This window comes from Camellia sinensis, chromosome 2 (assembly GCF_055761805.1).
Source record: "Camellia sinensis isolate YWXY chromosome 2, ASM5576180v1, whole genome shotgun sequence".
NCBI classification, from domain to species: domain Eukaryota; kingdom Viridiplantae; phylum Streptophyta; class Magnoliopsida; order Ericales; family Theaceae; genus Camellia; species Camellia sinensis.
The window spans coordinates 39,951,044-39,974,596 of record NC_138962.1 but is presented as its reverse complement, the minus strand read 5'-3'; the positions used below and the strand labels follow the sequence as shown (position 1 = coordinate 39,974,596).

General features: G+C 42.0%; 2 protein-coding genes across 2 annotated transcripts; both read left to right on the top strand.

The window, feature by feature from the left end:
* The first annotated feature begins 3,104 nt into the window (after positions 1 to 3,104).
* Positions 3,105 to 4,105, top strand: LOC114307256 (serine/threonine-protein kinase ZRK1). Its single transcript, XM_082908464.1, has 2 exons — positions 3,105 to 3,252; positions 3,453 to 4,105. The coding sequence occupies exons 1-2, from the start codon at positions 3,105 to 3,107 to the stop codon at positions 4,103 to 4,105; spliced, it is 801 nt and encodes a 266-aa protein (XP_082764590.1).
* Positions 4,106 to 6,538: 2,433 nt separating this feature from the next.
* Positions 6,539 to 7,666, top strand: LOC114307251 (serine/threonine-protein kinase ZRK1). The gene has a single exon (XM_082908461.1). The coding sequence runs from the start codon at positions 6,539 to 6,541 to the stop codon at positions 7,664 to 7,666; it is 1,128 nt and encodes a 375-aa protein (XP_082764587.1).
* Positions 7,667 to 23,553: the final 15,887 nt, after the last annotated feature.

Sequence of the window (23,553 nt, the reverse complement as noted above, 5' to 3'; positions counted from 1 at the left end):
ACCAGTGCTCTGTTCTAGTCCATCTATATTGTTTTTAAGATTTATCAGATATTTGTTGGTGCATTCATGGGAAGTGTGTTATTGATATTTGCAGTATTTGCTGGGTATTTGTGATAGTGAAAATGGAGGCTCGACACTCTTGAAGTGATTTTGTTCCAGAGAGCATTTTGCTGGAGTTCATGGCAATAGTTTGCTGCTTGATTTATGGGGTTGCCATCACTCATTTTTTGGTTTTTAAATGGTCTTATGTCATATTGCAATTTTTTGCGTCTTCTGTTTTGTTGGTCCTTTTTGATTAATTGGCTTCAAAATCATGGGGAAATTGTTGGTCGTTGGTTGCTTCTTTATGATCACGTTGTGCGGTTCTTGGGGGCCCTACGTAATCATGTGATTTTTGAGAGCGGTTAGTGCATGGCCCAGGTTCTGTACAAATTTCTGTCCCAGTAATTTTTTTTTGTTTTCATGAGCAACCCTATCCGTCAAAAAGTCAAATTTGTGCCCCACGCGGTGTAAGAAGCACCAAAGATCCTCGTGTTTTTTTTTAAAATTTTTTTAAAGTGGTATATTGTGTGGTTAAAATTTAATACTGAAAAATTGATATGAGTTGTCATTAAATCTTGAGAAAAGTTAGGGATCATGAAAATGATCATGAAAGAGTTATGATCATTGGATTACCTTGATTAGTGTGTGGTACTTTATTCTAAGTGTGATCTAAAGATCACAAAGTTTTCATGATTATTTTCATGAAAAATTTTTCATGATACCTAGCATTGTTGTTAAATCTTAATCACACAATGCATCACTCTAAGAAACTTTAAGAAAAAAAAACTCTAGAGGATCCTTACTCGTGTAGACGATGGGTCATAACCCACAATAATTCCACAGGGTGGTTGAAGCTTTATATTAATATGGTTTTTGTGGGAATTAAATCTCACTATGAAATATAATCCCATATTTGTCTGCTTATTATAATAGATATTCATGAAGAGTTTTCTCCTCAAGTTCCTTTATATTCTTAGATTATAGTATCATGATCATGACAACTGTGGAATAAAAAAAGGAATCAAAAGAAGGAAGGAAGGAATTTTGTCTAAAGTCTCTGCGACGACTTTGGTGTTATTTCTCTGCATATTTACGGTGAAGACAGGCTTATATAGTTTCATGTATTGATTATATAAATTCCAGAAATACAGCAAACATAAACAAAAAAAAGGGTCAAAGATCAGTGTTCTTGCTCTGTATCGATAGTTGCATAATAGTTTTCTTTTTTTTTGGTTCATTTTTAGTTTGAATATTGTTTTGATTCTTGAGAGAACATGGCTCTACTAGCCTTTCCTGTGGATATATGGAATTTTTACTAGTCATATAAGAAAGAACAACAATGATTCATCCCACTAATTTGAGAGTACTAATGGACCACTAATGAGGTGGAAAATCAAAAAAAAAAAAAAAAATACAAGAGCAAAACATCCCATCATGTGGGACTTACACCACTTTAGAGTTATTAGTCCTCCTCTTTTTAGTGGTCTCACTCATTTTTGAAGAAAGAAACCTCTGTTGCCGTGTTTTTAGTGGTCTCACTCATTTTTGAAGAAAGAAACCTCTGTTGCCGTGTGTTTATACTATTTGTTCTGTAAAATTATGTCAAGGTAGTTAAATCATTTGTGCGAGACATTTAGGTGCCGTTTGGTAACACTTACGTTTTCAGTTTTCTGTTTATATTTACAAAAATTTAAAAAACTCAAATAAAAACTTGTTTGGTAAATTTTTGATTTATAAATCAGTAGTCTTAGTTTATAAATTTGGCCAAAAATTGTAAACTCAAAAAATGTGTTTCCGTTTTGAGTTTTCAGTTTTTTTTTTTTTTACCACCCAACACTAGCCACCACCCGCCATCATTTTCCACCACTGTCTTCCGCCACCCCCACCCAACCCCCACCACCACCTGCCACCACCACTCACCACCCACCTGCCATCCACCCGCCACCCGCCACTACTATCCACCGCCCACCACCATTACCACCCGCCGCCACCACTCACTACCCACCTGCCACCACTATCCATCACCTGCCACCACCACCCACTACCCACTACCACAACCACCACCCACCACTACCACCACCCACTCGCTACCACCCGCCACCATCACCCACCGCCACCTAACCGCCGCCACCTACCACCACCCGCCATCCGCCACTCACCTGCCACCACCACCCACCACTCGCTACCACCACCACCACCACCACCCACCACCTGCCACTGTTACCCACCAACCCACCATCACCACCACCATCACCCACCACCACCACCTGCCACCCGCCACCACCACCACCACCACCACCACCACCACCTGCCACCCGCCACCCGCCACCACCACCACCACCACCACCCACTCGCTACCACCCACCACCTGCCACCGTCACCCACCCATCCACCATCATCACCCGCCACCACCACCCACCCGCCACCACCCACCACCACCCGCCATTCGCCACTCACCTGCCACCACCACCCACCACCTGCCACCCAGTCGCTACCACCCACCACCCACCGCCACCACCCACTACCACCCGCCATCCGCCACCCACTTGCCACCACCACTCACCACCCGCCACCACTACCACCCACTCGTTACCAACCACCACCTGCCACCGTCACCCACCCACCTACCACCACCACCCACCCACTCACCACCACCACCGACTCGCTACCACCTACCACTTGCTACCGTCACCTACCCGCCCACCACCACCACCCACCCACCCACCACCACCACCACCACCTGTCACCACTTTCCATCACCGCTTTCCGCTGCCATTTGCCACCACTTATCATTTTTCACTCTTTTTTATATTTTTAATTCTTTTTAAATATTTTATCAATTACCAAATGCGTTTGTAATTTATGCTTTTTTAAAAATAAATAAAAATTAATTTATAAAATTTTTATAAATATAAACTAAAAACGTACATGTCACCCAACATACCCAATAGATTTTGTTTTTTTGGGGTTATATATGGAGTGCGGAGGTGGAATATTGTCGTCTTTCTTTAACACTAGATGCAGACGAGAGGAATCAGAAAGACACGAGTCATTCTTGGAAAATGGGAGCAAGGTACTGTAGGAGTTCATCACTTCATGGAATGGACGATGGAGCATTCCTATCCGTAACTTCTCTGCTCAGGAGCTCATTAGGTCGACCAATAACTATGACCCTCGGCATTTGGTTGATGAAGATGCTTATTATGCATTGTACGTAGGTTCTTTCGGAGAACGCCCAATTTTGTTAAGAAGTATAGGTCGTTAGGGCTTGATAACTTTTCTGGTGGCGCTCATCTCAAGGCCGGTGCAGTCCGTGACATAGTGACTACATCGCAGATGAGCTGTCACAAGAATGTTCTGAAGCTCATATTGCTGCTTGGAATCTGAATATCCCTTTCTGGTTTATGAAGATGTAGGGAGTACTGAACTTCTCTCTCACTCCTTGTTCAAAAGTGAAGGTAGATCCTTATTATCCTTGAAAAGTAGGGTAAGGATTGCAAGTGAAATTGCTTATGCTTTTGTGTACCTCCACACTGCATTTTCTACCCCCATCATTCATAGGAATCTTAAATCAGATATTGTGATCATAGACCGATGTGGTGTTGCTAAGTTGTTAGATTTCTCAATATCTATAGTGATTCCCCCAGGAGAATCACAGGTGAAAGATATGGTAATCTCATCACGCAGTCTCGTGGAACCTCAGTACCTCCAAACAGGGATTCTTACTGAGAAGACTGATGTTTATGATTTTGGTATGTTTCTTGTAGAACTTTTGACTGGACAGAGGATTGCTGACATACAGCTTCACCTCCAATATGGGTGCTTTGAAGATTATGTGCACAAGGGTGGGTTGAATGAAATTGTGGATGCTAGAACTCGAGAGGGAAGTGGAGGAGTTGAGCAAGAGCAACAATTGCAAGCTTTTGTATCACTTGCAATGCAATGTCTCCAAAAAGGAGGAGAAGATAGGCCAGAAATGATTGATGTTGCCAAAGAACTTAAACGAATTCAGAGGCTTGTTCTTGTTCATCCCCCATCAGCTCAAACCATAAATCCATTATAAGATGGTGACTTGTTTTTAATGAATTTTGGTATCCTTTGTATTCTTCTGTCCCTGATTACCAATTTTCAATCTTTTCAATGTCCTGTAATGTAAGTAGTTCTGCATTAATCAAACTACCAGAGTGTTTTTCTTCTGTAGCTAGGGTAAAACAAGTCTTATGAAATCAATGGGTGCAAAAACAACCAAAACAATTAACAGAACGTTTTCGAGCTCATAGGTTGCTGCTTAAGAGTTTCAATTTCCGGCTCTGGTATACGAACATGGAGGCGGCGCACTCTAGTTCTCTCTAATCTCTGCAACAATGGTAGCTAGGATGAGCGATCATTATCGTGGAAAAATAAGCTTAGGATTGCAAATGGAATTGCTAATGATGCTGCATTTATATCTCCACACTGCATTTCCGAAGCCTCTCATTCACACTGTGAATAGGTCATAACTTTATGCTTAGTAATCAATTTTGGACGATTTTTTTTTTTATTATAAATTTTATGTACTTTTTTGAAATCTATCCATTTATGTTGTGTTTGGTTGGGAGATTTGGGAAGGGATTTGGAAAGAGAAAAGGAAAAGGTGTGTGAAACTATGTGAAATATAGGCATGTTTTATTCACATTTCACCTACCTTTTCTATTTTCCTTTTCAAATCCCTTTCCAAATCCCCCAACCAAACACAGCATTAAAATTGTCTAGACAATTTGGAGCACTTACTTTCTGAAAAAATGTTGTTTCATTGTTTTGATTAATCGAAAAATCAATCTTTCAATTTATTTATTTTTTAAATTTTATATTCAATCAAAAATACAAATTCATAGATATTAAATTTATTAAAAATGGATTTGTCATAAATTTGTGTAACAAAAAATGCATGTCCTTATAGTCTTGAGAGTTTAGCTCCGGGAGGTATTACAAAATAAGTTTGCAAATTAGATTTATGGCCCGACTTTCCTTTTTAACTTGTAGTTTTTTAATATTTTAATTAAAATTATTTACTTTTTTAATTCACTAAGCTCAGGTATATTTAAAAAGTACAAAATTTGTAATTTTGTTTTTCTAAATTCAATAAATAAAAAAATTATAAAAAATCAGAATTTTTTTTTGTATTTTTTTTCCTTCTAAAATTTTCTTAAATTTCTTTCCAAATATTTTTATTTTTTAAATACATATAGATTAGTTATATTTAAAAAAAATTAATTAAAATATTAAAAAAAATTCACTAAAAACAAAATAAAATACATTAACATAAAAAAAAAATTATGGTTAAACTCAAAGTCAAACCGATTGATTATAGTTTTTCCTATTGCCACTTGGGGCTTGACCCCAACCTAACCCAACCATGGAAGTTGTCCGGAGCCACATCAGTGGCTTAGTGACATTTTTTGGATGAATTTTTTAAAATGTGATTGAAAGTTAAAAATTAATAATTTTTTTTTGACAATTTTTTTGAAGGGCAAAGCAGTAATAAATCTCAAAATTCAATTTGTTTGTTATTCTTCAGTGGTTTGCCGGGCCAGCCAAGTACTTCAAAATCGTGGGGAAATTGTTGGTTGTTGGTTGCTTCTTTATGATCACGTTGTGTGGTTCTTGGGGGCTTACATAATCGTGTGACTTTTGAGGGCATTGTCTAGTTCTGTGCAAATTTCTGTACCCGTAATTTTTTTTTTTTTTTTGTGTTTCTTTTTTTTGGATCCTGCTACGTTTCATGAAAACTGTCATGAAAACTGTCATGAAAACTATCTGCACCGTTGGATCATGAGACACATACCTGATCTGACGGTGCAGATGGTTTTCATGACAATTTTCATGAAAATTCTTCGTGACACTTAGCATTTCCCCTTTTTTTTTTGTTTTCATGAGCAACCTATCAGTCAAAAAGTCAAATTTGTGCCCTACACTGTGCAGAAGATGAGTCATAACCTACAATAATTCCACAGGTTGGTTGAAGCTTTATATTAGGTCGACCAACAACTTATTCCAAGGTAGTTAATCATGACTACTGTGGAATAAAAAAAGGGATCGAAAGAAGGAAGGAAGGAAGGAAGGAATTTCGTCTAAAGTCTCTGCAACGACTTTGGTGTTATTTCTCTGCATCTTTACGATGAAGACAGGCTTATGTAGTTTCGTGTATTGCTTATCTAAATTCCAGAAGTTGAGCAAAAATAAACAAAAAAAATAAAATCAAAGATCATCCGTCTTGCTCTGAATCGATAGTTGCATAATAGTTGTTTTCTTTTGTTCATTTTTAGTTTGATTATTGTTGTGATTCTTGAGAAAACATAGCTCTGCTAGTCTTTCCTGTGGATATATAGAATTTTTACTAGTCATATAAGGAAGAAACCTCTGTTGCTGTGTGCTTGTACGGTTTGTTCTGTAAAATTATTCCAAGGTAGTTAATCATTTGTGTGAGACATTTAGATTTGCTTTTTTGGGGTTATACATGGAGTGCGGAGGTGGAATATTATCGTCTTTCTTTAACACTAGACGCAGACGAGAGGAAGCAGAAAAATACGAGTCATTCTTGGAAAATGGGAGCAAGGTACTGGAGGAGTTCATCACCAAATGGAATGGCCAATGTAGCATTCCTATCCGTAATTTCTCTGCTGGAGAGCTAATTAGGTCGACCAACAACTTTGACTGTCAGCATTGGATTGATCAAGATGCTTTCTACAATTTGTATAGAGGCTCTTTCGGAGAACGCCCAATATTGGTTAAGCAGTATTATAACCATATTCCTGACTTTCCTACCTCAGCCTTTACTGTCCGTGACATTGCTGTCCGTGACATAGTGATTACCTCACAGATGAGTAGTCAAAAGATTGTTGTGAAGCTCATAGGTTGCTGCTTGGAATTCCAATACCCAGTTCTGGTTTATGAAGGTCTAAGAAGTACTGAACAACTTCTCTCTCGGTCCTTGTACAAAAGGGAAGGAGACATGGCGAATCATGACGATGGATCATCATTATCATTGAAAACTAGGGTTAGGATTGCAAATGATATCGCGTATGCTTTCGTGTACCTCCACACTGCATTTCCTACATCCATCATTCATAGGAGTCTAAAATCAAATAATGTGATCATAGACCGGTGTGGTGGTGCTGCTAAATTGTTAGATTTCTCATTCTCTATAGCGATTCCTCCTGAAGAATCACATGTGGAGGATTCAGTAATCGGGACATCAGGTTTTATGGAGCCTGAATATTGTCTCAGAGGGATTCTTACTGTGAAGACTAATGTTTACGATTTTGGCATGATTCTCGTTGAACTTCTGACTGGACAGAGAATTGGGGCCTTGCACAGGCAATATGAGAGCTTGCACATGCAATATGAGAGCTTACAAGATTATTTACACAATGGTGGGCTGAATGAAATGTTGGATGCTAAAATCCGAGGGGAAGGTGGAGGAGTTGTGCAAGAGCAACAATTGCAAGCTCTAGTAGAACTTGCCATGCAATGTCTTCAGAAAGAAAGAGAAGATAGGCCAGAAATGATCGATGTGGCCAAAGAAGTTAAACGAATTCAGAGGCTTGTTCAAACCCCAATCAGCTCAACCATAAATCCATTATAAGATGGTGACTTTGTGCTCACACAGATGCACCAATTTGCGTTGTTAGTTCTTGTTGTAGTTGTTTTTAATGCTTTGGGATCCTTTGTACTCTATCCCTGATGACCATGTTTCAATTTTATCGATGTCTTGTAACTGGTTCTGCATTATTCAATTCCAGAGTGTTTTCTTCTGTGCAGCCCTTTGTTTCGTTTTATTCCACTTGCAGGTTCGGTAAACCCAGTCCAGATAGATAGATAGATATTGATTTGGAATCAACAGCTAGATACATACATACCGATATTCATTAATTTCCTTGGAGCCTCGTGTAATCGTGTGGCTTTTGAGAGCTGTTAGGGTATTGCCCAGGTTCGATGCAAATTTCTCTGCTAGTAAATTTTTTTTGTTTTCATGAGCAACCCTATCATTCAGAAAGTCAAGTTCGCATATGCATCAAATTGGTGTTGCTATTGTTTTTATGCATTTTGGGGTCCTTTGTATTCTGCTGTACCTGATTACCAATTTTCAATCTTATCAATGTCCTGTAACTAGTATTGCAGTAATCAAATTCTCTAATGCTGTATTTGATTGGGGATTTGGAAAGGGATTTGAGAAAGAAAAAGGAAAAGGTGTATAAAATTCGGTGAAATATAAGTATATTTTATTCACATTTCATATTCATTTTTCATTTCTCTTTCCAAATCATTTCCTAAATTCCCAACCAAACACAAGATAAGTGTTTTCTTCTCTTCTCAAGTCTTATGAAATCAGTGGATACCAAAACAATTAACAGAACGTTTTCGAGCTCATAGAGTTTAAATTTCCAGCTCTGGTATAAGAGCATGGAGGCGGCTCACTCTAGTTCTCTCTAATCTTATCTGCAACAATGGTAGCCAGGATGAGAGATCATTATCATGGAAAAATAAGCTTTAGGATTGCAAATGGAATTGCTATTGATGCTATATATACCTCCACAATTGCATTTTCGAGGCCTGTTATCCATTTTGGACAAAATTATTTATTTTTTTAATTCCATGTATTTTTTCAAAATTTATCCATCCAAAATTGTCAAGACAATTTGGAGCACTTACTTTTTGAAAAATGTCACTGCTTTGATTAACCGAAAAATTAACCTTTTAATATTTGTTTGAAATTTCATATACAATATATATCTTATTTGAAAGATTTCAAAAATACAAATTCACATATATTAATTTTATTAAAAATAAATTTGTAATAAATCTCATAGTATAGGCATGTTTTTATTTGTTTCGTGGTTTGAGTGACCGGATTGGACTATCATGGTTGTGGGTCCTACCCACAGCATGTTTGGTGGTGAAATAGGAGGGCAAATTGATAGTCCAAGGGACTTAGTAATTCCCCTCAGTCAGGGGAATAGCTTAGTTGGGTTTTGGATAAAATTAAAAAAATAGTCAGAGGATTGAGTCTATTTTATATATAAAAAAAATTATTTATTTATACCTAGTGCACCTGTTTGTTTCAATTTTTTAATATAAAAATAATTTAACAATCTCATCACTAATCATTTCCTATACTATCATCAAAACAAATACAATTTTACTTAATCCTTAACCAACAATTCTCATATTAACAATCTCTTCACTAATCATCATTTCACTAACAATCTCATCCAATCTAATCTGCCAAACAAACGTGGCCTTAAAGAATTTAGTGTCTCGGGTATTACAAAATAAGTTTGAAAATTGAATTTAAGACTTGAGTTTCCTTTTTGTACGGGAAAGAAATAAACCTTCTCGTATAATCCTATTGATCAAGTCCGCGTTCCTCCAAACATCGTCGCTTTACTCTCTGAAAACACAAACGTGAGCTAGCCGGCGGGTGTGTACCAGAAACCCCTCCGATGCCTAAGTCAGCAAAATAGACAAGTAGACAAAAGTTTTGTGTATTCAGGAATCAAAGTTGTGTTACCTCTCCATAGGTGATAATTGTGAGCTTTTATAGGTTCCGTGTGGCATAGTCCTAATAGGACTTCTACTCCTCCATGCAGAGTCCTCCTAGGATTCATACTCCTGAAAGATAATGCTTATCCTTCAACACCCTCCTCACTGCTTAAACCAAGTGAGATGGTTTTACCATGGTCAGACTTCTATGAGACCGAAATACCATTGCCTTACTAGATATGCAAGTATGACAGATCTAACATTCAGTCTGGCTCTTCTTTTCCTTGCTTCTATCTCGACTTCGCATGCCCAGACCGAGCTATCCATAGAAGTGTCGAACCGAACTAACACAGAAGTATCTTGAAGAAGGCTTATCATACTTCGGTTTAGAAGACACGACCAGGCTAACCGTAATATGCTGCGACCGGACTAACTCTGAGGGTGGTGACCCAGCGACCGAACTGCCGCGCTCTCTCGGACCGAGATAACAATGCACTTCTGGGACTGGTCTTAACTTTAAGTCCTGCTTGGACCGGACTGGATTTGAGGCCTTTTTACTCAGCCCTTCGTACTTTGGCCCATAACGGCCCATTGTCCAGCTCGGCCCAATATTCATATAAATTACTCTCTTAATTGCCCCTTAATTCCATCTGTGCAGCATGATAGAGATTACTTGTTTTACCAGCCGAGCTAAGGTTTTTAAGCCTTTCAACCAAACTAAAAACCCTTTAGCTTTTCCAGCCGAACTAAAACCTTTTTGCTTACCCAGCCGAGCTAATTCCACACCGGGCTCTCCTTGTCCGGTCAAAACGTCTCTTCAATCATAGTCAACCGAATCGTTTCTCATTTCCATGACACGTGGCATACGCTGATTGGCCCAAGGCAGCTGTCACGCTGTCTTTGTACTTGGTGAATTTTGAACAGTTCCCACCTCTGGTTTTTGCAACAAAACAAAACAAACCTATTCATTTTGAATCTCACCACACTATTTATCTTCTCTCCTCTTGTTCTCTCTCTTGCCTGCATCTCCATTGTTTTGCATTTTGCGAAGCTTGCGTTTGTGACTGTTTTCTACTTCCCTTTCCTTCCTCTTACTTTGGTGAGTAACACAAATCTGTTCTATTTTTCTGGCTTTCGTACTTTTTTAGCCTATAACATTTGTTTTATGTGTTTTTGCAAAACATTTTTTACTTCCATTTTCTGCCTTGTCTTGCATCTTCTGCAAAAACTTAGTAATAGAGCCCCTCTGATTCAAGAAATAACATGAAAACCACTAGTTTTGATCCAAAATCACAATATAACTGAACTAGGAAGTTGTTTGTAGTGGATGTCAGTCTAGCCGGACCAACCAACCGAGCTAACTCTTTATTGCTATATTTGTAGTTCTAACAAGTCAAGCCTTGAAAACCTTAACTATACCCGAGCTGAATCTAGGGGCTAAACCAGCCTTCCAAGTTCAGACCGAACTAAGAAAGCTGCCCCTTGAGGTTCAACCGAGCTATCAAATGCCTTGCTCAAACCCAGCTAACGGACCCCTTGCTGAAACTGAGCTAACACCCGTAGTTCTTTACATAACCGAGATAGGACTACATTTACTTTACCTTGATTTCTTTCTAGCACGGTCCATCGATCTGTGCATAACCCCTTTCTTTTTTCACTTTGCAAACTTAGGTTGCCAGGCACTCCTTCGCACGCTCAACCAAGCTACTCAGCGTCATTTTTTAACCGAGCTATCACAGTTAAATTATACATAACTTAAGAGTAAATGAGTAAATATAGGTTTTTAGTAGAAACACCTGGTGGCTTGGCCGAATTCCGAAGGGAGTATAACATCCCTGATGACGTCCATCTCACCTTAGCTGAACAAGATATCATACCTTGGGAGAACCCTGGTTTTGTTCCCTTCACCCTCCTTTCCATTGTAGAGACCGACCTAAGATTCCCTGTACAGCCCTTGCTTTGTGAATTCCTTAGGCAAACTAGGATATGCCCAACTCAGCTTTCCACAAACTCACACCGCATAATAAATGGTATAGCTGAGCTAAACCGTCGTGCTGGTATTAACCTCGGTTTAGCCAAACTATTTCACCAATATTCTATAGGCTCAAAAGAAGACGGGTGGGTTTATTATTTAAGAATACGCTGCCGGTGTGAGAAAATAATAAAGAACACACCGGACAAAGACTTAAACGATGACGATTTTTTCTGGGTATCTGGCAATTTCGAAGACCACCAAGCCCAGATCCCAGGCCTCAGTATAAACTGGAATAAAGGAACACCCGGTATAATTACTTTGGTTCCTTTACATACTCCTGTTTTATTTCGGTTTCCTATTCCTGAACCGAACTAACAGTTGTCTTCTTTATGCAGATTCAGCCCATCTTCAATCACTATACAGTTACCCCAATCTGAACACTCTCCGCGCCGCATTACGATATCCAGAAAGAAGTTGGGCCAAGCTGCTGAATTTTGAGCCGACGTACAGATACAGCAGCCGACGTAAAGCCAGAATAACAGACTTCTTTCTGGAAGCCTCTCCCGAACTGGACCCCAACTTGCCACAAATTAACCTGGTTCGTATTACCGAAGAAGAAGAAATGGCGAAGAGGAACAGAGTAAGGGCCCTCTTAACCGAAACCCATCGAGCTGAAGTACCGCCACAAGTCCAGACTCAGGAAACAGTGGTGGCCCTTCCATCTCAACAACCCTCTTCATCACGCCCAAGTAAGCGCGCCCGGACTACCCAAACCGAGCAACGCCTTGCTGATGAAGATGAAACCATCCTTCCACCGAGCCCTCCACCGAGCCCTCAGCTGGAGCGTTCTGACCGGGCTAGTTCCTCCAAGTGGGCTAAAAAAATGACTTTTCAAAACCGCGCTATCCGTGATACTGACTCAATGGTGGCTGACAAAGACCATATGCTAGCCTTCAATCTGGCTAAGAGTGTATGTCTGCCCCCTGATATGGAGCATCACAACCAGTTGACCGAGCTCAAGGCTATCCGGTCAGCAACGAAATCAATGATCCTGGTAAGTAGCCCCTCTGGTCTCCCTAATTTTTCCAACTTTTTTGCTCGGTCTGGTCAATAGTTTCTTTCTATTCCTTTTCAGGCCATGCAAAAGAGTCAAATTGCACACAAGCGTGTGTTGGAGCTTCGTAAAACAGCAAGGCAAGCCATGACCGAAGTTGAAACAAAAACCACCGAGCTAAAAGACTCCCAACAGAGGACAGCCGAGCTAGAGGCCGAGGTAACCCGTCTAACCGGACTAGTTACCTCAGCTAATGCTGACAAACAAAAGGCCCTGACCGTGATAAAGGACAAGTACCTGCGTGAGCTGGCCAAGCTCGAAGGAAAGAAAAATGCAGAGATCGCCGAGCTAAAAAAGAAGGCGGAGGTTTCAAGGAGGGGGAGACCCTTTACATGCAACAATGTGAGACAGCTAAGGATTTGTTCTTCAAATGCGGTTGGAGGGGGGCCGTGGTGCAGCTCGGTCATGGACCTGAAGCTGAGGTATTCAATCATCCTTCATACTTTATACTGAGCTCACTAGCGGAGTACGCTGCTACCCTTCAGCAACAATTCCTTGAGGGTTCAGATGATGATGAAACCGAGCCTAACGACACCCCGGTCGTCAATGATCCTGCCGATCAGTTAGCTCGGGTGGAGCCTACAGTGGAAGACCTGACTACTGAGCAACCAATTGATACCGTGCTTCCAACAGAAACCATACTTCCGATCGAAGCCGAGCTCCCGTCTGAAACCGGTCTTCGGGTTGATGTTGATGCTGATCTTGATGCCGAAATAGATGATCTTTTTAACTGATTTTGTATTTTCTTTTCTTTTCTGCTTTTGGACAATTGTAACCTGGCTGAAGTAATATTCTTCTGAACTGGTTTTGAATGAACTCTTTTCTCTGTACTTTTGAATTTTGAATGAAGAGCCTTTCAACTTTCAGTTCGGTCTGCTGCCATGCTTGCATTTATTTTATATTCAGACTAATATTTTCTTGCCGAGATACTTTATATTGGTCTTTAACATTTGCAAACATTTGCAACTACACCTGCCAATCAATCTTTAGCCGATGTCCTTACTTCGGCTGAAGAGTACCAAGAGTTGGTTTAGTCCAGCCAACCACTCTTTAGTTGATGTCCTTACTTCGGCTAAAGAGTTCTAAGAGTTGGTTTAGTCCAGCCAACCGCTCTTTAGCCGATATCCTTACTTCGGCTGAAGAGTATCAAGAGTTGGTTTATTCTAGCCAACCACACTTTAACCGATGTCCTTACTTCGGCTGAAGAGTGTCAAGAGTTGGTTTAGTCCAGCCAACCGCTCTTTAGCCGATGTCCTTACTTCGGCTGAAGAGTATCAAGAGTTGGTTTAGTCCAGCCAACTACTCTTTAGCCGATGTCCTTACTTCGGCTAAAGAGTACAAGCGTTGGTTTAGTCCAGCCAACCATTCTTTAGTTGATGTCCTTACTTCGGTTGAAGAGTATCAAGAGTTGGTTTAGTCCAGCCAACCTCTAAATTGGTTATTCCTGCCAAGTTAGAATAAAATGTTTGGTTATTCCGACCAAACGTCCTGCAGCCTGGATCCTTATCCTGCGCTTAGGAGGGGTGTTGGTTTTTCCAGACAACCTCCAGATTAGTTTTTCCAGCCAACCTAGAGTAAAGTGTTTGGTTGTTCTGACCAAATGTCCTGCAGCCTGGATCCTTATCCTGGCTTAGGAGAGGTGTTGGTTTTTCCAGCCAACCTCTAGATTGGTTTTTCCTGCCAATCCTAGAGTAAAGTGTTTGGTTGTTCCAACCAAACGTCCTGCAGCCTGGATCCTTATCCTGGGCTTAAGAGGGGTGTTGGTTATTCCGGCCAACCTTGCTTTTGATGTCCCTAACTCACTAATACAATCTCTTACAAAAAATAACTATGTTAAAAAGAATCGACTTTGTTTTATTGAGAAAAAGAAAAATTACACATACTCGTAAAAAAAAAGCTAAAAATAAAATAGTTTGAGATTGGCAGTATTCCATGGCCTAGGAATGGCTTTGCCGTCCTCATCTTCCAGGTGGTATGCCCCTTTGCCAGCTAATTCGACCACTTTGTAAGGTCCTTCCCAATTAGGCCCTAACTTGCCATCTCCTGGTACCAAGGTGTTTCCCATCACTTTGCGCAACACCCAATCTTCGATTTTGAATTACCTTGGATGCACTATTTTGTTGTATTTCCTGGATAGCTCTTGTTGGTATGAGGCAATGTGAACCAGTGCTCTTTCTCTTCTTTCTTCGACGAGGTCGAGCTCCAATGCTATGGCTTCTCCATTCAAGTCTAGATTAAAATTTTCGCTTCTAATTGTGGGGAGGCCAACTTCCAGTGGGATTACTGCTTCCATGCCGTAGGCTAAGAAGAATGGTGTTTCTCCTGTTGATCGTCGAGGTATGGTGCAGTAAGCCCATAAAACATGAGGAAGTTCCTCCGCTGTCACGACCCAAACCCGGCCCTATGGGTTTAGCACCGTAACCGGCCAGTAATCCGAGATTACCGAAGGCCTGCTTAACAGTAATACAGTAAAACAGAGTACAGGGCCTGGCGGAAGCCAATACAGTAATTAAACAATGTCCAATGAGCTGTGACAGTCTGTATGCCAAAAAGATTTTTCATGCATTCATACATATACAAACAGTACAGCCTATACAAAATTTATAGTCACACAGTACATGGACCTAATCCCTTGATAACAGTACAGTTAGCAACTGACAATCTATACAGTAATCCAAACAGTATGGAGACAGACGGGGGAAAACAAACAAAACACCCCAAAGCCATAGCATGGCAACTCGGAACCTCGCAGTGAGGCACAAAGGCTGGCTTGACAAAACTGGAGTCTAACCCACGCTCCTAGCTCCGATCTGGTGGCTGAGCACCTACATATATATATAAACAGTGAGCTAAAGCCCAGTGAATAACATAATGCGTAAAGAGGTTTAGAATGAATGTCCTTACGGTAATGAAAACAGTTCAATTCAATCAGTATTTCAATTGTTCAGTACAGTAAACAGTCATATGTGGTACATCCATTAGCATAACAGTAATAGTAGGTCTTAAAAGACCGAACAGTAATGATGGCCATCCGTCAGTAAACAGTAGTGGCTCAACGAGGGAACCGACAGAGATCTCTGTAACAGTAACAGTAACAGTAAACAGTAGGTACTAAGGATGCCACAGTACAGTTCAGAAATAAAGGACATACATTCATTCAGTAATACCAGTTCAGTAAACAGTTCAGTTCAGTATTCAAAAGATATCAGTTGAACATATCTTTACACAATTGTTACTCACAGAGTTTGGGCTACGGTATGCTAGAGCGTGTCTCCCCAGTCGCCAACCCTACACAGTTCACAGGTTGAACACACTAAGCTACACAGTTGGGAAATATCATAACTTAATCCCTAATTTGCCTTGGTGTGTTCTACAACGATATCCTCATCAAGATGTCTTAAACTAGGCCTAAGAATGCCTAGGATGGGATGAGGATGCAAAAATACACTTAGAAAACATTTTCAGAAAAACAGAGTCCTGCTCGAGCGCAGGTTTCCCCGCTCGAGCGGTCATGCAATAAAGGTACACGCTCGAGCGTAAACTTTCCCGCTCGAGCGTACTGTAAAAGTACTGGATGGATGAAATCTCCGCTCGACGCCCGCTCGAGCTTGAGACAAGACTCCGCTCGAGCGCTCGATCCTCCGCTCGAGCGGACTGTAAAACAGTGCAGAGAGATGCTGGATGCTCGGATTCCACGCTCGAGCGGAACTTCCCCGCTCGAGCGGAAGTGCGAAATCTGGAAAACCCAGATTGCACCTCCAAGCCCAAACTCAAGTTTAAATGCATCAAAACCGATCCTCTTGGGCTGAATTTCCAGAAAACATTTATAAACACATAGAATAACATGGTTCAAAGCTCAATTTGAGAAATCAAAGCCCAAGGGTGTTTAATTCAAATCCAATTTCAAACCATTTTCCAAGAACATGGAGAACATGCAAACATGCATGATCTTAAATCATTTTCAAAGCTTTAATGCTGTTTCAAAAGAGCTCAAACCTTCAAAAACAAGATGAACTCATGGAGTATGACCAAAAGATGGACATGCATGTGAGGAAACATGGACTACAACCTCAAAACTTCAATATATGTACATGCATGCAACAATTAAGCCACAATTCAACATCTAAACCATGTTTTGGCTCTACACTCCATCAATATGACATGAACCATGCAAGAATCAACTTAAAACATGAACAAGAAGACAATGGAGCTACCTTTAGTCTTGTAGTTCAAGAAGGGAGCTCAAATATGCAATCTCCTTAACAATTTCTTCAATTTCCAAACAATTCTACAAGTGAACTCAAGACTCTCACTTCCTCTCTCTCTAAATTCGGCTAGAACAAGAAGAAATGGCTGATGAAATGTTTTGATAAAGCATACACAAGGCTTCAAATATGAGTAAACAAAGGCCCCACTAGATGACAAAAGTGTAATTACGTCAAACTCTTTAATTAGCTTGTTTTAATCTAATTTAATCATACCTAATCAGTTTTCAGGTAAATACACCATAAAATCACATTAATTACGAGGGTCAAGGAACATCAATCGGTTTCTAATTCGGCCGCCGATATGGCCTTCAATTAGCAGTTTAAACATATAAGCATGAACAGATAATCATACAGTCAAACAGATAAAATGCAATTTAACTAACATATACTCAATCAATTCGGTTTCCAATTTCAGTCAGTCAGTTCAGTACTTTAATCAGTTCAATTATCAGTCATAATCAATTCAGTTTAACGATAATCGATGGTTATCGGTAATCAATCAGTCATAAGTCGGTAAACAGTATGAGGGTTGTTACATCCGCTCACTTGCCTTTTGCCTTCTCTAACCTTTTCTTCAGTCCATCCAAAACAACCTTGTTTGATGCTTCTGCTTGGCCATTTGCTTGAGGATATGCCGGTGTAGAATTGTAGAACTCTATCTTGTATTCTTCACAAAAGCCTCTAAAGATTCTACTGTCGAACTGAGTGCCATTGTCTGATATTAGGGCTTTAGGTATGCCGAACCGAGTGACGATATTCTTCCAGACGAAATTCTTCACATCTTTTTCCTTGATTGATGCTAATGCTTCTGCTTCCACCCACTTTGTGAAGTAGTTTGTTGCTGCGAGAAAGAACTTCCTGTTACCGGGTGCCGTTGGAAGTGGTCCTGCTATGTCCAAGCCCCATATTGCGAAAGGCCATGGACTTGTCAATGGTAGGAGTTCTCTGGCCGGCTGATGTATTTGGTGTGCTTCACATATTTCTCTGAGTCTGCTTGTATGTATGGCCACCAGTATCCTTATGAAATGACTCTGTAGGTTAATGATCTTCCACCTTGGTGGCTTCCGCACACTCCTTCGTGTATTTCGAACAAGAAGGCTTCCACTTTGCTGGGGTGGACATACTTTAAATAAGGTCCAGAGAATGACTTTTTGTACAATGCCACAGATAGAGAGAGCCAAAATCGCTGCGACTTTGCTCTAATTTTGTTGGCTTCTTTCTTTTTTTCTAGTAAGACGCCGTCTTTTAAGAACAGTATGATGGGATCCATCCATGAGGGGCCTAATTCGGTGCAACATACCTTTTCTACTTCGGGGTCCTCAATGCTTGGTCTCAGTAGGTAGTCAATTAGTAGTGGGTGAGGGATGGATGTATCTGCCATTGATGCAAAGCCTGCTAGTTCGTCTGCTCTGCTGTTTTCCTCCCTGCCAATCTGTTCTATTCTTACTACTTCAAATTTCTTGATCTCTGTTCTGACCAATTCTTGGTATTTGGCCATCCTGTCATCCTTTGCTTCATAGTCGCTAGAAATTTGATTTACCACCAGCTGTGAGTCGCTGTAGATCATTAGTTCGGTGGCCTTCATGTAGAATGCTGATTTGAGTCCTGCAAGAAGTGCTTCATACTCTGCTTCGTTGTTTGATGCTGGAAAGCCAAGGTTGATTGCTTGCTCCACAACCAGACCGTCTGGAGAGATGAGGACTATGTCAAGTCCTGCGCCATGCCGGTTGGATGCTCCATCCACAAAGAGCTTCCACATCTCTCCAACGAACAACTTCCAGCAAGTGGAGGGGTCAGATGATGTCGTTGGGTTAAGAATGTTGCTGGTGTTTTCTTCAAGGTCCATGCTTGCTGTCTGCCCCCCGCTATCTGATTGTTCTAAGTCTTTATTTGTTGGTGAGTCTTGGCTCGGTGTAGCTTGGTTTGCTTCTTCCTTGCTGTCTTTACTTTGGTCTGCCATGGGGTCTATCTGAGTATACTGTACCAGGGGTTGCGCTATTCTGGCGTCAACTTCTATCCCCAGTTCGGTTGTGTCAGTCAGGTCGACTGGGCAGATATGATGACTTCCTGGGGTAAATTCTGTGACAAAGTCTGCCAAAGTTTGGGCCTTTATCGCGGTTCTGGGTTGGAACTTGATGTCAAATTGTCCCAACTCTACTGCCCACTTCAAGATTCTCCCAGAAAAGTTCGCTCTTTCAAACAGAGCTTTTAATGGGAAAGCTGTAAGGACAACTACGGTGTGGGCGTGAAAGTAGTGCGACAACTTCCTTGATGCCATCATTAAGGCTAAGGCCAACTTTTCTAGTGGCAAATACCTTGTTTCGGCACCCAGCAATGTCTTGCTGACATAATAGATGGGCAGATGTTGGATTCTTTCCGCACGGACCAACACTGCGCTAATTGCGTGCTGAGAGACCGCCAGGTACAGGAAGAGTTCTTCTCCAGGTATTGGGGTGACCAGCAGTGGTGGAGAAGACATGTATTCTTTCAAGCTTTCCAGAGCGCGGTCGCATTCTTCGTCCCACTCGAACTTGGCTTTTAATGCTTGAAAAAATGATCGTAGTCTGTCTGACGATCGGCTAATGAATCAGTTGAGTGCAGCTGCCATGCCGGTGAGATGCTGTACTTCTTTTACTGAGTTAGGTCTCTCCAAATCCTGAATAGCTTTGATCTGGGAGGGATCTGCTTCTATACCCCGGTTGGTCACCAGAAAGCCCAGGAATTTGCCAGATCCTACACCGAACGCGCACTTAGATGCATTAAGGCGCAACTTGTGCCTCTTCAGAATTTGGAACATCTCACCTAGGTCCCTTAGATGGTCGTTCTTATCTTTGCTCTTGACCACCATGTCGTCAATGTAAGCTTCCATTGTTTTACCTAACAATGGTTCAAACATCTTGGTGACCATCCGTTGGAATGTTGCCCCTACATTCTTTAGGCCAAAGGGCATGACCTTGTAGCAATATAGTCCTCTTGGAGTTGTAAAGGACGTGACCTCCTGGTCTGGTTCGTATATGGCGATCTGATGGTAGCCTTTGTATGCATCCAGAAAGCTAAGCCGGTTGTGCCCTGCCATTAGGTCTACCAATTGATTTATCTGTGGCAGGGGGAAGCTGTCCTTTGGGCATGCTTTGTTGACTGTCTTATAGTCGACGTAGACACGCCATTTGCCATTCTTCTTTGGTACCACGACTGTGTTGGAAATCCATCTGGGGTAGTGCACCTCTCGGATAGCTCCTGCTTCTAGCAGATTTCCCACTTCTTCCGCCACTATCTCGGCGTGGTGGAGTGCCGACCTGCGAGTGCGCTGAATGATTGGTCTGGCGGATGGGTGGACATTGAGTTGGTGACAGATGAAGTTTAGATCGATACCTGGCATGTCGTATGGTGTCCAGGCGAACACTTCGATGTTAGAGGTCAGGAATTCCAAAATCTCTAATCTCTTAGTGCTGGACAATGACGAACCGAGCAAAAAGAATTTATCTGGGTTCTTTTCATCTATTTTTACCTCTACCAAGTCTTCCACCGCTTTTTGATCAGCTGCTTTGCCGACATCTACGAACAGTTCATTGCTCTCAGGTTCTTCCACCGAATGAACATATCCCTTGGTAGCGCGACTGCCATTAGCCGTGACAAAGCATTGCTTGGACATAATCTGGTCTCCAAAGACCTCTTCAATTACTCCGGTTCCGTTGGGGAACCGCATTACTTGATGGTAGGATGATGCTATTGATTTCATGGCATGGAGCCATGTTCTTCCCAAAATTATGTTATAAGTGGAAGGGACTTTCAACACCAAAAATTCCACTTGTTTTGTCACGCTTCCTGCCCTGACTGGCAGTATAATTTTGCCGACTGGCCATTCTGGCATTGAATTGACTCCGATCAGGGGAGATACAGCTGGTGCCAGGTCTTTGTCCTCTAATTTCAGTTGTTTGAAGGTGTCGTAGTACATTATCTCACATGAGCTACCTTGGTCTATCAGAATTCGTTTGACGTCATAATTCTTGATGCGGAGGGTGACGACCAGTGTATCGTTGTGAGGGCAATATATTTTTTCCAAGTCTTTGTCTGAGAAAGACATGACGTTCGTGGCCTCTGTTCTCCCCTTTTTGATGGCTGGTTGAGCGCTTAGTACTTCTTTTAAGTGCTCAGCCTTCTTGATCGATCCTCTAAGCTCGTATACACGCTCAGGTTTGAATACTCCATGTATCACATTGATCACACCTTGAGGTGGGGCGTCAATTGGCATTCCATTGGGGTTATTATGGTCCTGGGGGGTTGGTTGCGTCCCTCCTTCAATGTATTTATCCAGGTGACCGGCATCCACCAACTTCTTCAGATGCTGTCTTAATGGCATGCAATTTTCAGTGCGGTGCCCCTTTTCTTTGTGGAAGGTGCATCGCGATCTTTCGTCGTAGTCTTTCTGTGCTTCTCCTAGCTTAGCTGGCCATCTGACGAAAGGTTCATCGCGTATTTCGTTTAGAATCCGGTAAATCGATTTCTTGAATACCGTGGTTATGGCAGTGCGGACTCTCAACCATTTTTTATCCTGGTCCTTTCCGTTGTCTCGCCTGTCTCGTCCGTTTTTGTGCAGACGTTCTATCGCATTGATCTTTGCTGTGGTCTTTTTATCTGGTACTGCGGTCATGCCAGATTTTGTTTTGGCACGGGCGCGCATCCTCTTCCACCCTGATGTGCTGATGCACTCTTTCCATCAAAACCTCCATGGTGAGGGGCGGTGTCATGGTGATTGAGTCCCTTAGTCTGTTTCCGACTAGAAGGCCTCTTTTGTATTGTGCAATGGTGAGATTGGTGGGGCAGTCCCCAATCTGGTTGAATGTCTCCCAGTAGCGACTATTGTAGGGTCTTAGTGTCTCCATTTCGCTTATGTCGATGGAGAGTAACTGGTCAATCTCCACCGGGGTTTTGGTGTTCGTTTTGAACCTCGTGACGAATGCCTCCGCCAATTGTGCCCAGGAGGCTATGTTGCCTTCTGGAAGTTTTTCGAACCAAGTCAAGCCTAGGTCACCAAGGCTTGATGGGAAGATGATGCACATCAAAGCCTCGTTTCGCCGATATACCGCCATAACCTGGCGGAAGTGGCTTAGGTATATGTAGGGGTCCGTCTTCCCCTCGTACGTGGTGAATTTGGGTTGAAGGAAACCTGAAGGAAGGGGCGCGTTTTCTATTGCCGGAACGAACGGCGAGGTCTGCAGCCTTGCTAATGCTTTGTCCATTGGTTCGTAGGCAGGGCGTGGTAACGGCATTCCGACCTCGACGCTTCCATGCGTCCGAGGAGCCAACCGCTGAAGGACAGATACCCTGCGAGGGTTGCGGGCCCTAGTATCCTCCTTCCATCGTGCCTTTTCTTCCAGCATGATCCGCAAATCGGATGATCTTGGCAACTCCGTCTGCCTGGATGATGTCTGGTGCGAGCGCGAGGGTCGATAGGTACTTCCCTTAGTGTAAGACCTCAATGATTTCGTTCTCTCAGACCTGGAGTAACGAGTTCTGGAGGTTCTGGATTGAGTATCGCTTGTCCTAAGGCTTCTACTCTCTGCTTGTGATGGTGTGGAATGCCTTCCACGGTTTTTTGAGCGGCGAGGGGGCGTCTTGTCTTTGCGCCCCTCTCCTGTCGCCACTTCTTTTCCCTTTATCTGGCGCTTCATAATCTCCATGTCTGCCGCCATCCGCCGTATCAATTCGTCCTGTTCCTTCACGCGGTCCTCCAGAACTTGAGGATCAATCATCCGCCTTTGTCTGTCAAGACTTTGTGAACGAGAGTGACGGGGGCTATTATTCTGCCTTCCCCTAGCATCCTTCCTGGGGTTATGTCGTTGGGGCTCCAAGTCTGCCATGGGAGGGACAGGAGGCAAACCTTCGCGCCTCCCACCTCCTTTTGGTGTTTGTTCATCAATGGCGGACTGGGGTAAATCTTCGTTGTCCGTCATCCAACTAGCGAGGGAAGCTTGATCAAGAGGTTTTGTTCTGTCTGTTTTTCCCACAAACGGCGCCAATTGTACGGGAAAGAAATAAACCTTCCCACAGACGGCGCCAATTGTACGGGAAAGAAATAAACCTTCTCGTATAATCCTGTTGATCAAGTCCGCGTTCCTCCAAATGTCGTCACTTTACTCTCTGAAAACACAAACGTTAGCTAGCCGGCGGGTGTGTGCTGGAAACCCCTCCGACGCCTAAGTCAGCAAAATAGACAAGTAGACAAAAGTTCTGTGTAGTTAGGAATCAAAGTTGTGTTACCTCTCCATAGGTGATATTTGTGAGCTTTTATAGGTTCCGTGTGGCATAGTCCTAATAGGACTTCTACTCCTCCATGTAGAGTCCTCCTAGGATTCATACTCCTGAAAGATAATGCTTATCCTTCAACACCCTCCTCACTGCTTAAACCAAGTGAGATGATTTTACCATGATCAGACTTCTATGAGACCGAAATACCATTGCCTTACTAGATATGCAAGTATGACAGATCTAACTTTCAGTCCGGCTCTTTTTTTCCTTGCTTCTATCTCGGCTTCGCATGCCCAGACCGAGCTATCCATAGAAGTGTCGAACCGAACTAACACAGAAGTATCTTGAAGAAGGCTTATCATACTTCGGTTTAGAAGACACAA

Excerpts from the sequence above, each read along its gene's own strand:
- LOC114307256 (XM_082908464.1), top strand. The coding sequence starts at position 3,105 with ATGGGAGCAAGGTACTGTAGGAGTTCATCACTTCATGGAATGGACGAT. Across the intron at positions 3,253-3,452 it reads GAAGATGCTTATTATGCATT|ATGTAGGGAGTACTGAACTT; the intron begins GTACGTAGGTTC and ends TGGTTTATGAAG.
- LOC114307251 (XM_082908461.1), top strand. The coding sequence starts at position 6,539 with ATGGAGTGCGGAGGTGGAATATTATCGTCTTTCTTTAACACTAGACGC.